The sequence below is a fragment of the Crocuta crocuta genome, unplaced genomic scaffold (genome assembly GCF_008692635.1).
Source record: "Crocuta crocuta isolate KB4526 unplaced genomic scaffold, BGI_CrCroc_1.0 scaffold73, whole genome shotgun sequence".
NCBI classification, from domain to species: Eukaryota; Metazoa; Chordata; class Mammalia; order Carnivora; family Hyaenidae; genus Crocuta; species Crocuta crocuta.
In genome coordinates this window covers 7,175,688-7,191,156 of record NW_027529443.1, presented here as the reverse complement: position 1 = coordinate 7,191,156, position 15,469 = coordinate 7,175,688, and the positions used below count along the sequence as shown (strand labels likewise).

Below are 15,469 nucleotides of genomic sequence, written 5' to 3'. Positions count from 1 at the left end.
TAGAAGGAGAGATAAGACTTCCTTGTCTTTCTTTATCTCCAGGTATGACAGAAAACATTACAGGTGTGAAATAAGAAGTACATTATTAATGGACCTATCTGATGTGGAGAACTAAGGCAAAAGGAAATGTAGATAAAATTAGATTTCCTTACAACTTGCTGTCCATTGCCTAATACTTAAGACAGGTAGAGTATGACATTCCTCCAGGAACTCACAACTGTCTTAATATTAATAATTTTCTAGAGGCAAAGGCAGCCTTTACTTGACAATAGCCAGACCACCAGGATCCTGTAAGTCTTCTTTAACATATGAAAATCCTTGTGGAAACTTCATTTGTCTCGACCCACCTACCCCAAAGTATATGATCAATCGCTCCTCCCAATACCAAAGCAGCTCTCTCTGCCCATGGGTTCTGTCCCCATGCTTTATTTATTTATTTGTTTATTTAAGAGAGAGCGAGCAGGGAAGGGGCAAAGGGAGAGGTGGGGGTAGAGGAGAAAGAGAGAGAGAGAGCGCAAGCAGGTTCCACATTCAGTGCAGAACCCAATGTAGGGCTTGATCCCATGCCCCTGGAATGATAACCTGAGCTGAAATCAGGAGCCAGACACTCAACCCACTGAGCCACCCAGGTGTCCCTCTGTGTTTTAATAAAACCACATTTTTTGCACCTGAAATGTCTCAAGAATTCTTTCTTGACTGTTCATTCCCATACCACACATCATATCACTATCTATATGTACAGGCCTTTACCTTAGGTTTTAAGTTAGTGATGTCAGAATCATTCTCTTGCTCAGGCCCTTGAGGCATCAACCACAAACCTTCATAAAATGTTCAACAGACAAACCTCTATTTTGCAGACAAACTGTAACCGTCAAGCTGAAAAGTCCCATAATGGAGGGACCATATATTAAGGTCTTCATTGTATACAGTGGATTATAAAAATAGCCATGTTATTTATGGTTCCTTTCTACAAGAAGTCAGATCTATTTTCACATGTCTCAAACCTGGCTGGGCTCTGTGTCCTGCTTTGGGCAAAAGAACATGGCAAACATGCATTTGTGCACGTTCTAACCCTAGATCTCAAGAAGCCTTACAGCCTCCACTCTTGCTGGCCTTGGGAACCCTGTGACCACCACCATGTGAATAAACCCGGGCTCGCTTTCTGGAGGATAAAAGACATGTGGCCCAACTATCCTGCTTGCCCCAGCCAAAAGGAAGCCAACCACTAGACAAGTGATTGAGGCCATCAACTCCCAGCTGACTAGAGTCACACAAATGAGCCCTGATATGACCAGAAGAGCCACCCTGCTGTTCCCAGCCCTATTTGCAAGCCCACAGAATTGTGAGCTAGATAAACAGTTGCTGTGTTAAGCTTCTAAGTTATGAGGAGGTGTGTTATGTAGTAAAGCAAATTAATGGATTATAGCGGCAGTGCTGAACAGATAGGAAGAGCTCAATAATTACTTGTCGGCTAACTGACATGCCAATATCTAATGAGGGTATCAATTTCTCCCACTGCCAAAGAAAATTCACATAGGTGATCTCTATGGACTCATCACGTGTGATAATGAACAAGGCTCAAAGGCCATAAGAGTAATAATTAAATTACTTGGATAACTTAACATAAAATCATTATTTAGCACTCCATATTTTCAAGATAAAATTAATTTCCAATATGTGAAATTATTCATTAATGTTCTCAAAGTGTTTTCTGAGAGTTGACTTTATAAAAATGCAACAGGAAATTTTGAGATATTCATGTTGAGACAGAATGTGTGTCTGTGTGTAACTTAGGGAGAAATGGAGTGTCAGATTAAATAAGAGTATCTTATACAGAATGCCTGGATTTACCAGTCTTATGTCTTCTGGCAAGTTATTTGTAAAAGGGAATAATAATAATGCTTCCAACTTCATAGGATTATTGTGAGTTTAAATAAATTAATACATGTAACGCACTTAGAGCAGTGTCCTGGCATATGGTAAATGCTGTGTTAGTGTTGGCTATTGTTCATGTTTTTATAAAGAACAACAGGAATGGGAATGGGACTAAGAGCCCAAATCTCAGGGGTTTCCTCTTCCCAAGTTTTGTGCTTCCAACTTGAAGTTTTTTCCATGATTTGTGCTGTGTTTGTGTTGTCCAATACTGAAAGCCATTAGCTATATGTGGGTATCTACATTATAAAATTAATATTAAATACATTAAAAATTCACTTTCTCAGGTACCCTGGCCACATTTAAAGTGCTATATAGCTGCACACGCCTAATGGCTACTGTACTGGACAGCAAAAATACAGAACATTCTATCATTGTAGAAAGTTCTATCACACAGTGCTGCACTAAATAGACACCAATGACATTTCTGAACCCTAAACAAACTATTTTAAAAAATTTGTGGTGGAGGGGTACCTGGTTGGCTTAGTAGATCATATGACTCAATCTCAGGGTCATGAATTCAAGCACCATATTGGGCATGGAGCTTACTCAATTAAAAAAAATTTTTGTGTGTGTGGTGGAAAACAAGAAACTAATTTTGTCTCCATACAAGGGAACACTAAAATTCACTTTTCTTAAAAGCAAATTTGGATCAAACCTACATGCTAATTTAAGTTAAATGACATGGAGTGACATGGATAGATATCAGAAATAAGGATCCTTTTTCTGAAACCAACCCTCTACAATGACTTTGACTTTTATGCAGAAGGAAAAATATAAATATTTAACAAGAGTCAAATATTTATAAACATACCTACCAAAACCTGCAAAATTTGGTGGCAAAAACATTTAACTGTTTAGATGGCTAAATGTTTTACATGCATTGTCTCATTGATATGCACAATATATGAGGTAGGAGCTATTATTATATTTCTAGTTTATAGTGGAGAACCTGAGGCTCATGTAGACTTGCTGAAAGTGTCAAGATTAATAAGTGGATGAGCTGGGACTCAAACAGAGGTCTGTTTAACTCCCAAGTCTAGGCTCTTCATCATAACTACTACATCTCTTCAACTGGGTATTTGACCATGATGGTTGGCTAAAGTGTGGATTTGGTCCCCACTGGTGTCCATTCGACCTAATTCTAAACCATGGCCAGGAAGACATGCCCTACTTCTGAAAGCTGGCTTGTGGGGAATGGAGAACCAGGAAAGACTATGAAATAGATCGGTAGAAGCCAACCCTTAGGATGAAAAATGTAATTCTACCTATATATGGGTCAAAGAGGCAACTCCAAACAAAAGAACAGTACTGAATACCTGGGGAAAAACAGTCTCTTCTTCTCCAAGTAATCATTCAGCCCCTTCTGGATGTCCTCTAAGAGGAGGTTGGCTTCCTGAAGCCTCTCAGCCATCCGCGGCTGGTCTGCTGCCATCAGAACCCTGGTATCTTTCACCTTGGTTATATTGAGAGAGAGAGAGAGAGAGAGAGAATATCATCATGGGGTTCCTAGATTCTGAGACTAGATTCCGAGGCTGATCATTGTAATGACTGTATGATCAGCCCACCAACTGCTGACTTTCCTGTCCAGCTAACTTCCTCCTAATCCCACAAGGGTGAATACTCATACAACATGATCCTCTTCCTCTGGATATGGTTGACTCCTCCCGCTATAAAAACCTTCCAGGGCGCCTAGATGGCTCAGTCGGTTAAGTGTTTGACTTTGGCTCAGGTCATGATCTCACAGTTCATGGATATGAATCCTGTGTCTGGCTCTGTGTTGACAGCTTTGGAGCCTGGAGCCTGCTTTGGACTCTGTGTCTCGCTCTCTCCCTGCCCCTCCCCTGCTTGCGTGCACACATGCTCTCTCTCTCTCTCTCAAAAATAAACATTAAAATTTTTTTTTTTAAAAAAGACCTCCATTTTGTACAACTCCTTGGAGCATCCCATTATTTGTTAGATGAGATACTGCCCAATTTATGAATTGTTTTAAAAAGCCAGTTTGATTTTTAAAATTCATTCAGTTGAATTTTTGTTACTAAATGCTTGCAACTGAAGAATCTGAATATGGAGTTGGAGGAAGCAGGATATCATGAAAACTGGCTCCACTGGCTGGGCAAGATAAACTCCGACTAATGCAGATAAATATTTTTGAGACAAATTCTTTATAAGTGAGCCCCAATTTGAGTACACTTGACTTCTCTTACTGGATACTCGTGATTGCCCCGTATACCCAATGAACTCATCCTAAAAGGCTTGTTTCCAATGTTGCCTTCCTTGACATTCCCAGGCAACTAAATCACTGTTCTGTGTTCTAAAAGCTGTTTATATATCCTTCTATTATAGCTCTCCTACCTCTCTCTTCACAAGACAGTGAATTCTATGAAGGCAGAAATCATATACTAGTCTTCAAGTTATTTTCTGACTATTAATTCAATGGTGGGTACTGAATGAACACTTGTTAAATAACTAGATAGCTGAATATGGAGAATGATTTGAATTCTAAAATGATCCTCCATCTATAAGAGTTCTACTGCATTACCTGTGACACAGTCTTCTACCTCATTAGGAATGAGAACTACATCATACAAACTGCTAACAGTTGCCTCTAAGGAGGTGGGCTTTCAAAAGGCCTCTACTCTCTGTATTATATATTTATACATTTGAATTTTTAGTAACAGCTTTCAAAATTAGAAAAAAAAATATCACATCGAAAAAATCTAGTTTACTTATAAATTTCAAGGGAAATGGCTACAATGTGCAATGAGGAACATCTGTATGGCATCCCACATTCCTGATGGTGAGATGTGCTAGGGAGGAAAAACTTACCGCTTGGGACGTGAGTGATTTCCAGTAACTATCAACAGTAGCAAATTTCTTGCCCTCTTCTGGCATTTGGGCTATGATGTCTGCTGAGCTGAAGATCGGTTCCAGGTACAGCCAGGTGGCTTGGCATTTCAACCAGGCCTCCAAAATTTCCTGCACACGAACCAGCTTTTCTTCCCATTTCTGTGAATTTAGCATTTCATATCTGAATCACTAACCTGCCACTCTGCAACAATGGCTCACTGCCAGAACAAATTGGATGGATTCATTCATTCATTTGCTCATTCGCTTGTTTAAAAAAACACTTATTGAGTATTTGCCTGCAGTGTTCTGACATCGCTCTAGGCAACATGGATACAGCAATGAAAGAAACAAGTTCTTGCCCTCATGCAGTTTTTCCAGTGGAACAATATTAATATCATGTAGAACACTTACTCTGTGACAAGTGATGGTCTGAGTCCTCTACATATGTGAAACCAGTTTAATCCAACAAATTTATGAGGGAGATACTATTACAAACCTCTTTACAGATACAGAAATGGACATACAACAGTTCAAGTAACTTGCCCAAGGTCACACAACAAGGTACAAAGCCAGGATTTGAACCCAGGAAGTCTGGCTCCAGAGTCTGTGCCCTTAGTTCATGCTACTTCTACAAACAACGAGGAAAGAAAGGAGCCCAAACCCCTACCCTTATGTAGTTTATAGTCTAGATTACTCTGGCTCATAAAATACTTTCCAAATGTATTTTTATCCAGGGCATTAAAATCATCTCATCTTCTCTTTTGGCAGACTGCTGTAAAGGCTCAGTGTGCCATATGCTTACTTGGATGGTTATTGCTTTCAGTCTTGTGTTATTTATTTTTTCCAATCAGGAAAAGTAATCTTCTTTGTTAACTGAACTTAAAAATCTTCTCCCTCCTCCAGCAAACCCAGAGCTAATGAGACATCACGAACCTTCAACCTCATTTCCTCTTACCCGGCATTCTGCTTCTATTGGTTTGATGAATGGAGAGCCACACATGGTCTGGGTCTTTATCACATGATCATCAAGTAACAGCTGAATGTCATCAACCGCACACAAGATGCTTGTATCCTGTGAATAAAGATTCCCCAACCAGTCAAAACTGGTCCCCACTTTTCATGCTGATCTCCAAAGGCCCCACAGCTTAGATCTCTACCCAAAGGGGACAGAAATCTGTTTTACAGGGCATGGAATTCTATTTTCTTCCTTGAAAGTATTCTTAAAGACATTTATTTTCTACCTCTTTTGCAGAAATCAAATATGGTTCCAGCCCAGACCTGCAACTAGTATCTGTTGGGGACAGGGTAGGGGAGGGTATATTATTCTAGTCCTTTCTCTATGTTCCTACCTTCCTGTCCACTTGCTTTGCTTGCTCTCCCTCAGGTAGGATGAGCTGCTGATCTGACTGGTTGGACCTCGACCTGTGGTTCCCATACTGTGTGCCAAGGTACCCCTGGGCACTGCAGCAAACTCACAGCAATTAGTTGTGGTTATTTAAAAATGAAACACAAATATTTTTTTCTTTCAATTTATATGGATTTTAAAGAAAACAGTTCTTGATGGGACACAAATACTTACTAAAGTTGTTTGAACCTTATTACTTCATAAAGAAAGTTGTTAGGTGTCTTTTTCAGCCCATGGAAGGGAATTATAAAAAAAAAAGTACTGAGACACAAAAGGCTCCACATATAGAAAAAAGCTTGGGAACTTTTGCCTGTACGTTTACTGGGCCATATTTTACTAGTTGTTCAGGTTACTGTGCCTTGGAGGTCCGCCCCTGTGAATGGCACTCTTCTTCTTCCTGGACTACTGTGGTGAGCAAGCTGATAAGGGTCTGCCCCTCCCTGGCAGGCCTGGCTTTTCTGGCTCTGTTTTCACTTCCTTCAGGCCTACATTTGAGTGGTTAAGTTGGAACTAGGATATATTCTCTCATGTACCTTCTACCAGTAGCTCTGCATCCGAAGGTGTGTCTAGCTTTGTAAAAAGTGCTACTGTGACTCCCTTTTGCTGTTGATCCTTCTCTATACTTGCGTCAGTCCCAAAATCTGAAAATGTGCCTGGTGCAACTGAGCTGTTCCCAGGTTCCCCATCTCAACTTCTCACCCCAGCCCAACAGCCCTGAGCAGTATTCAATCCCATAAGGTGGTGTAGTACTAAGCTGCTGGCACCCTCAGTGGCCTGGTCTTGCTGAGATAGGCCCCAGTTCTCTTCCCTTATATTGGCTCAGCTATAGTTCCTATCCACATGACATCAAGGTGTCATGACCATTCAAGCTAAAGCAGTGGAGAAGTCACAAAAAGATAACATGTAGCCTGGTGGACAGAGAGTTTCTTAATCTGTACTGCACGTTAGAAAAAAATCAGAAGTGCCTGAAAAATACAGATGCCTAGGAATTCTGTGGGTAAGAGGAGCCAGAAAGAATCAATTGGGATTTTTTTTTTTTTTTTTTTTTTTTGAGATGCTGTAAGCATTGTTTAACTAGGCATGATTCTGAGAGACCTGGAGAATCCTCCCTGGGAGATGCTAACTCAGCAGGCTTACTCAGTTCTTTGCAATGAGAAAGCTTGTTGCACTCAATCAAAAGGTCTTTCTCATTTAAAAATGTACCCTTCCAGATACATGTACCCCAATGTTCATGGCAGCACTCTCAACAATAGCCAAATCATGGAAAGAGCCTAAGTGTCCATCAATGGATGAATGGATCAAGAAGTTGTGGTTTATCTATACAATGGAATACTACATGGCAATGAGAAAAAATGAAATCTGGCCATTTGTTAGCAACATGGATGGAACTTGAGGGTGTTATGCTGAGTGAAATAAGTCAGGCAGAGAAGGACAGTTCTGTATGTTTTCACATATAGGTGGATTACAAGAAACTTAACAGAGAACCATGGGGGAGCAGAAGGGGAAAAATAGTTGGGGAGAGGGAAGGAGGCAAACCAGGAGGGACTCTTGAATGCTGAGAACAAACTGAGGGCTGATGGGGGTGGGGGAGAGGGGAAGGGGGGTGATGGGCATGGAGAAGGGCACTTGTTGGGATGAGCACTGGGTGTTATATGGAACCAACATGACAATGAACTATGAAGGGAAAAAAATAAAATAAAAAATAAAAATGCAGCCTTCCGGTGGGGCCCAGAGAAAGAATGACCAGCACGTGAAGGCAGATAGGAGTAAACAATCTAATGCACAGGAATAGTAATAGTGATATAGACAAGACTCCATGAAAAACTCCAAAGTTGCTAAGAGACTGGATCTTAATTGTTCCTACCACAAAAAAGAAACGATAATTATGTGACATCACAGAACTGTTAGCTAACACTAGGGTGGTGATCATATTGTAATACATAAATGTATCAAATCAACACGTTTTACATCTCAAACTTACACGATGTTGCATGTCAATTATATCTCAATAAAAATAAATTAAAAAACAAGGTGTTAGGGTTCCTTTCTTCCCAAGTGCTATTGCAATCTTGAAGGACTCCCCTCTGTCACCTGCTACATAATTAAGGGGCTGCTGTCAGGGAGCTGGGTGGATAGACTGACACTCACAGTGTCCCTGTACTTTACAAAGTTGAACGTCATGTTGGCCCAGTCTAACTTCATTTTCTCCAGGTTTTTCTCCAGGGAGTACTCCTTACTGGCAGCTGCACCAATGGGCTCCAGTCTAGAGAGAACACAGCAATAGCAACATCAACAGGAGGAGGGAAAGCAGCAAAAACATGGCGGAGGAAGAATTCATCCTTAAGACAAATTGAAAATGCCCTTGATTTTACTAAAATGTTTACTGTCCAGCTCTAAGATGTACCGGTTACATCCAGTGTTTTGCAGGGTTTCTTACCCTGGGCACCAGTGGCCTATGGGCTCTATTATGTGCTGAATTGTGTCTCCTCAAAAATCATGTGTTAGGGGCACCTGGGTGGCTCATTCAGTTAAGTGTCTGACTTTGGCCCAGGTCACGAACTCACAGTTTGTGGGTTCGAGCCCCACATCGAGCTCTGTGCTGACAGCCAGCTCAGAGCCTGGAGCCTGTTTCGGATTCTGTGTCTCGCTCTCTCTCTGACCCTTCCCTGCTCATGCTGTCTCTCTCTCTTTCTCTCTCTCTCTCAGAAATAAATAAAACATTAAAAAAATTTTTTAAAAATCATATGTTGAAGTCCTAAACCCCAGAATCTCAGAATGAGGGGTACCCTATTTGGAGACAGAGTCTTTATTTTTAGTTTTGAAGTTTAATTATCTATTTTGAGAGAGATGGGGGCAGTGTGAGTGGGGGAGGGGCAGAGAGAGAGGGGGAGAGAGTCCCAAGCAGGCTCTATCCTGCCAGCTGTGCAGAGCCCAATGTTAGGGTTGAACTCACAAAAACCATCGGATCATGATCTGAGAGGAAATCAAGACTCGGACGCTTAATCCACTGAGCCAGCCAGGTGCCCCAGAGATAGAGTCTTTTTTTAAAAAATGTTTATTATTTATTTTTGAGAGAGAGAGAGTCAGACACAGCATGAGCAGGGGAGGGGCAGAGACAGAGGGAGACACAGAATCTGAAGCAGGCTTCAGGCACTGAGCTGTCAGCAGAGTCTGATGTGGGGCTCAAACCCACCAACCATGAGATCATGACCTGAGCTGAAGTCAGATGCTTAACCGACTGAGGCAGCCAGGTGCCCTGAGATAGGGTCTTGAAAGAGGTAGTTCAGTTAGGTATAGAATTGTTGATCATTGTATTATACACCTGAAAGTAATATAACACTAATATGCTGGAATTAAACTTTTAAAAAAGAATTCAGTTACAATGAGGGCATTAGGGTGAGTTCTAATCCAATATGACTGGGGTACTTAAATGAGATTAAGAAAGACACACACAGAGGGAAGACCATGTGAGGATACAGGGAGAAGGTGGCCTTCTGCAAACCAAAAAGAGAGGCCTCACAAGAAACCAATTCTGCTAATGCCTTGATCTTGGATTTCCAGCATCCAGAACTATGAGAAAATAAGTTTCTGTTGTTTACACCACCCAGTCTTTGGTACTGTTATATCACCCTAGCAAACTAATACTAATTAACTCTTTGCTGGGAGATGGGGCTGTCCTGTGCATTGTAGGATGTTTAAATGCCAGTAGCAGACCTCCTGTCAGTTGTGGCAAAGAAAAATGTCTCCAGATATTGTCAAATGTTTCCCTGTGTGTGTGTGTGTGTGTGTGTGTGTGGACTGTCCCCAGTTGAGAACCATTCTTTCAAAGCCATTAAAATAAGACCTCCTTTTCTCTATTTTCATTTACTTATTTACCTTAGAATTATTATTCTGACTTCCTGTTCAGATTTTAGAACTTCTGTTAATTTACAGGATGGCTTTGCTCCACTTCCTACCCCTGCCCTTTTTTTTTTTAAACATAATCTGGATACCCAATATGGGGCTTGAACTCACAGCCCCAAGATCAAGAGTCACATGCTCTGCCAAGTCAGTCAGCCAGGCACCTTGTCCCTACCTTTTTAATTTTAATGTTTGTTTATTTTTGAGAGACAGAGAGAAAGAGAGATAGAATGTAAGCAGGGGAGGGTCAGAGAGAGAGGGAGACAGAGAATCTGAAGCAGGCTCCAGGTTCTGAGCTGTCAGCACAGAGCCCAATGCAGGGCCTGCACTCATGGACCAAGAGATCATGACCTGGGCTGAAGCTGGACACCCGACCAACTGAGCCACCCAGGTGCTCATGTCCCTATCTTTTTAAAAACCACTGCTATTTTCCTGATATGCTGGGTCCACATCTATAGCCCCTCTGTTCCAAAGAAAAGGGGAAGACAAGTTCCTTTCTTCTCGCTTCCACATGGAGAGTTGGGGTCCAAACTCAGGTGTGGCCTGGGAATTGGGAAGAACCAGGAAGCCAAGTTCTTGGAAGGAGAAGGTAGGGACTATTCTCTCTGCCTCAGCACCTGTCTTTCACTGCAAGCTTCACTGGAGAAGACACTATCTGGTCTTTGCATACAGGTGAGGAAACTGAAGTCCAGATGAAGCAAGTGATGTCTCCAGAGCCACACTTGCAGCTGGGGGGTGCTGGAAGCAGGTCCAGACACTAGTTCCTCTGACTTCCAATCCGGTGTTTCTTCCTCCTCCACTATGTGTTTTTTTCCCTTTCCTTATAAGAAGAAGCAAGAGAATTGTCCACATGCGGTCAGCCAAATAGGGTCAAGTAAACAGAGCTGAGAACCCTTGCTCAGCCTCCTTCAGGGTAGTGGATGAGGCCCATTCCAAAGAATGGCTGATCAAGACATCAGCAGCATGGTCATCATCCTAAATGTGACCTCCTTGGGATATGACAAAATGAGTGTGCATACAGGAAATAATTAATAAAGGTAGGTGCCAGCCCAGGTGGGTGTGAGACAAGGAGGCTGGCTGCATGGCCATGACCAAGTCACTTGACAGGCTGTAGTGACTTGCATCTGCACATATCAGAGGTTGTTGGTATAATTAAATAAGATAAAATGTTTGCAACATGCTTTATGACTTATAATTATGCAAATAATTGCACAGGGGGAGGATTAATGAGTTTGGGAGTCCTTGAAGTCCAAGAGTTGACCATAACCAAATGTGCTAAAGGAGCTCATTAACAGTGTGCTGTGACAAAGCTGCATTAACTAGAGGTTGATGGGGACCTGGGACGGCACGCCTCACTAACAGGTGGTGGCTGAGAACTTAGATGTTAGCTCAGGTTACATGCCTTAACTCATAACCCTCAACATGACTCTAATTGCCCAGCTATTATTCTTCTTCCCATTTTATAGACCAGGAGACTGAGAGGCAAACTCAGCCAAAGTGTCACCACTTCTGGATTTGTCCCAGTGGGGACGGCTGGCATGGAAAGTGGCAGAGCTGCTGGGTGTTTGCTTGGTTTCTGTCTCCTTAGATGAGTTTAGTTTTTAGTCAGTACAGGGTAATAATGGTTTAGGCTCTTGAGTCAGCCAGTCTGGGCTTGGGTCTTGGTTCATTCAGTTACTAGCTGTGACCTCTGCCAAGTTACGTAAACACTCAGATCAACTTACTTCCTTATCTGTAAAACAGGAATAATAATAGTAGCTACAACATTAGGTTAGAATGATGGATAAGTTGGTTGATGTTTATTAAATGCTTGGTGTAGCATAAATATTCTATAGCTGGTCTCTTAAAAACATCTATCTTATTGGGGAAAATGAGGCTTTTTCATGAAATAACCTACACTGTTTCTATGGGTTTTATTTCATGGCCAACCATTTCACTGATCTGTCTCTAGGATTCCTTCTCACAGAGAGACTATAATGGTGATATTGGGAGATTGGGAGTTAGAGAATTCAGGTGGAAGAGAGATTTTGGGGACCTATCCCATGGGAATGGAGAAAAGGGTTCCAAACTCTGGCGTGCATCAAAATCACCTGGAGCAGTGCTACCCAGTCTGATGTTTTTTGTTTTTTGTTTTTTTAAATTTATTTCTGAGAGAGAGAGAGAGAGAGAGAGAGAGAGAGAGACAGCATAACCAGGGGAGGGCCAGAGAGAGAGGGAGGCACAGAATCAGAAGCAGGCCCCAGGCTATGAGCTAGCTGTCAGCACAGAGCCCGGCGCGGGGCTCGAACCCATGAACTGTGAAACCATGACGTGAGCCAAAGTTGGACGCTTAACCAACTGAGCCATCCAGGCGCCCAACCCATTCTAAATAAAAGTTGAGCCACACGGCATTTTAAGGTTTCCAGTAGCCATATTTTGAAAATGTAAAAAGCAGGTAAAAATTATTTTAATAATTTATTTAACTCAGTATATCCAAAATATTCAATTCAACATATAATCAATATTAAAGCTCATTAGACATTTTGCTTTTTTTTTCTTAATAAGCCTTTGAAATCCAGCCCCTCTAATTCAGAATAGTTATATTTCAAGGGCTCAGTAGGATATGTGGCTGATGGCTCCTGGACTAGACAGTGCTGATCTAAAAAACTGGTTAAAGTCTAGATTACAGGGTCTACACCCAGAATTTCTGATTCAGCAGACAGGGGTGGGGCCCGAGAATGTACATTTCTTTTTTTTTTTTTTTAATGTTTTTTTTTATTTTTGAGAGAGAGAGAAAGACAGTGTGAGCAGGGGGGGGTCAGGGAGAGACGGAGACACAGAATCCGAAGACAGGCTCCAGGCTCTGAGCTGTCAGCACAGAGCCCAACCTGGGGCTCAAACCCACGAACCATGAGATCATGACATGAGCCGAAGCTGGACGTTCAACCAACTGAGCCACCCAGCCACCCCGAGAATGTACATTTCTAACAGGTTCCCAGGTGATGCTGACACAGCTGGTCTGCGACCATGCTCTGAGAAGTGTGTGTTGAGTTAGACCTGAACCCATCTGTCTAACAGGGTTAGGGACTGTGGTCCAGGCAGTACATCTCGTACCCCGTGTGGTGAAGGAGGTATGGAAAAACAGTGAGGGTCCAATGAGCGTCTGGGTCCTGAAAACAGCAATTCAAAGAGCTTAGATTCTTGCACACAGACTCCATGGCATTTGGAGAAAAGGAGAAAGCAAGTGAAATGTTCTCTTACTGGACCATGTTTCCTGGACTCTAAGAACTCAGAGAGCTGCTCCTGTTTATTGTTATTTTTCTGTTTAAAAGAGGAAACTGGGGGTGCCTGGGTGGCTCGGTAGGTTGGGCATCCAACTTCCACTCGGGCGGTGATCTCACGGATCATGAATTTGAGCCCTGCATCAGATTCTGCTGTCAACACAAAGCCCAGTTCAGATCCTCTGTCCCTCTCTTTCTACATCTCAGAAAGAAAGGGAGGAAGGAACTGAAGGCCAAAAAATGTGGAATGGTTTTACATGGGCTGGAGCTCAGGTTCCAAGAACTTTTTTATTTGTTTTTTTGTAATTTCCCTTTAAAATAAAATTTCTGACTCAATTTTCTAGTTATAAGCCATCATCAACCCAGCAGCTAAAAGTGAGTTTTACCAGTAGCTAGTCACCTTAGGTAGAGGTTACTAAAAATGCTCAAGTTACCCTGAACCATAAGAAGAAAGACAGCCTGAGGCCAGTCATATAACGTGGGAACTGATATTTTGACCAAAAAGCTTCCTGAAGGAGAGAAGGAGTCTTACTTGTCAATGAATTTGCCGAATCCGTATTCCAGCATATTTGAAAGGCAAGTCGTTTCTGTGGGTTTTATTTCACAGCCGACGATTTCACTGATCTGCAGAAAAAAGAACAAGTGTGTACTGTCCAAGGTAGTACTGGCCAGTAGGCTTTATATGATGTTGTACTCTGCACTGTCCCTTATAGTAGCCACCAGTCACATTTAGCCATTGAGCCCTGGAAATGTGGCTAGTGTGACAGAGGAACTGAGTTTTAATTTTTACTTAGTTTTACTTAAATTTGAACAGCTGTGTACAGCTAGTGGCAATTGAATGGTGCCGGTCTAAAATTGTAGGAGGCAGCCTAGGGTCCACACTGCATTCTCTCTGGCTTACTGGGGGTCTCTGTCCACCAGCACTTGGTGGTCCTTGTAAGGACCGGTGGTGCCAACTTGTGAGCATCCTGGGGGGTGCAGCCAGATCTGGTTTGCTTCTGTGCTCCTAGTGCAAAGCCTGGTCCATTACAAGCTGCAGTAAGTGTTTGCTGAGTAAAAGGAGTAAGTCATGTGTACACAGACCCCCGAAATTCTGTGATCTGAGGATGCTGAGAATGAAGAAACCCCATCTGTCCAAATATCTTCCTTTCTACGCCAGTGTGCTAATTTCTTGTAACCGTTCACAACTGTGCCCATTCCTTTGGTGTAAATACTACCCTAAACCTGTCTTTTAAGTGAAAACATCCCTGAAGAAGGTCTCACATGAAGTCTCTGACGGCTTTGAATACTTTTCTCAAAGGCAGAGATCTGCGGAGGATGAGGGTTACATGTGCTCAAGAGGAGGAGCAAGAGGATCAAAGGAGGCTCACCTAGTACCCGATTTCATCTCTGTTCAAGCCCAGGAGGACTACAGAATGTCAGAGCAGAAACGAATGTGAGAGCTGTGGGCTGTTCTGTCCTACTTAGCCCTGTGTCCCCAGGGCCTGGAAGTCAGTAGGCATCAATAAGTATTTATGGAGCGAAAGCATGAGTGAACCAGCTAATTCAAATGGCTTCCAATCTGGGTCCTGAGGACACCTGGAACACCACTAGGATAGTGGAAATCAGAAGTAATGAACACTTACTGAGGACTTACTATGAAGTAGGCACTGTCTCAAGACCTTTACATGCTTATTTCATTCCCCCAATATGATTAGGAAGATATTAATGCATTACTACTCTTGTTTTACACATAAGGAAACTGAGACAAAGAAAATAAATACCTTGTCCGAGACAATTCAACTAATAAATGGCAGAATTGGGACTTGGACCCAAGCTCTTCTCCATCATGTTTAGTAGGTCTCTTAGGTCTTCTATGTACAGTTGTGAAAGCTATATACTGCATAACTCTAAAAAGTATAATTCACACTGCAGCACACAAAAACAGCATTCCCCAGAGTTGTGGAGTACACAGTCTGCACAACTGTTCCTGGTGGCTCTGGACTTTGATTTATTCTCAATACCTGAAAATATGGTTTAGAACACACACCATCTCTAGGATTAAATGACATAACTACATAAAGCACTTGGCATAGGACTTGGCCAAGACTCAGAGGATTGGTAGTTTTATTTATTTATTATT

The 15,469-nt window shown here is 42.1% G+C and overlaps 1 protein-coding gene across 1 annotated transcript in view; it reads right to left on the bottom strand.

Moving 5' to 3' along the window:
* DNAH3 (dynein axonemal heavy chain 3) overlaps positions 1-15,469 on the bottom strand; it is a 165,782-nt gene that overhangs the window by 102,224 nt on the left and 48,089 nt on the right. The window contains exons 19-23 of the mRNA XM_077760528.1: positions 13,880-13,971; positions 8,336-8,450; positions 5,738-5,854; positions 4,762-4,941; positions 3,252-3,388 (exon numbers count right to left, since the gene is read on the bottom strand). Of these exons, the coding sequence (XP_077616654.1) occupies positions 3,252-3,388; positions 4,762-4,941; positions 5,738-5,854; positions 8,336-8,450; positions 13,880-13,971 (641 nt within the window). The remainder of the gene's footprint in view (positions 1-3,251; positions 3,389-4,761; positions 4,942-5,737; positions 5,855-8,335; positions 8,451-13,879; positions 13,972-15,469) is intronic.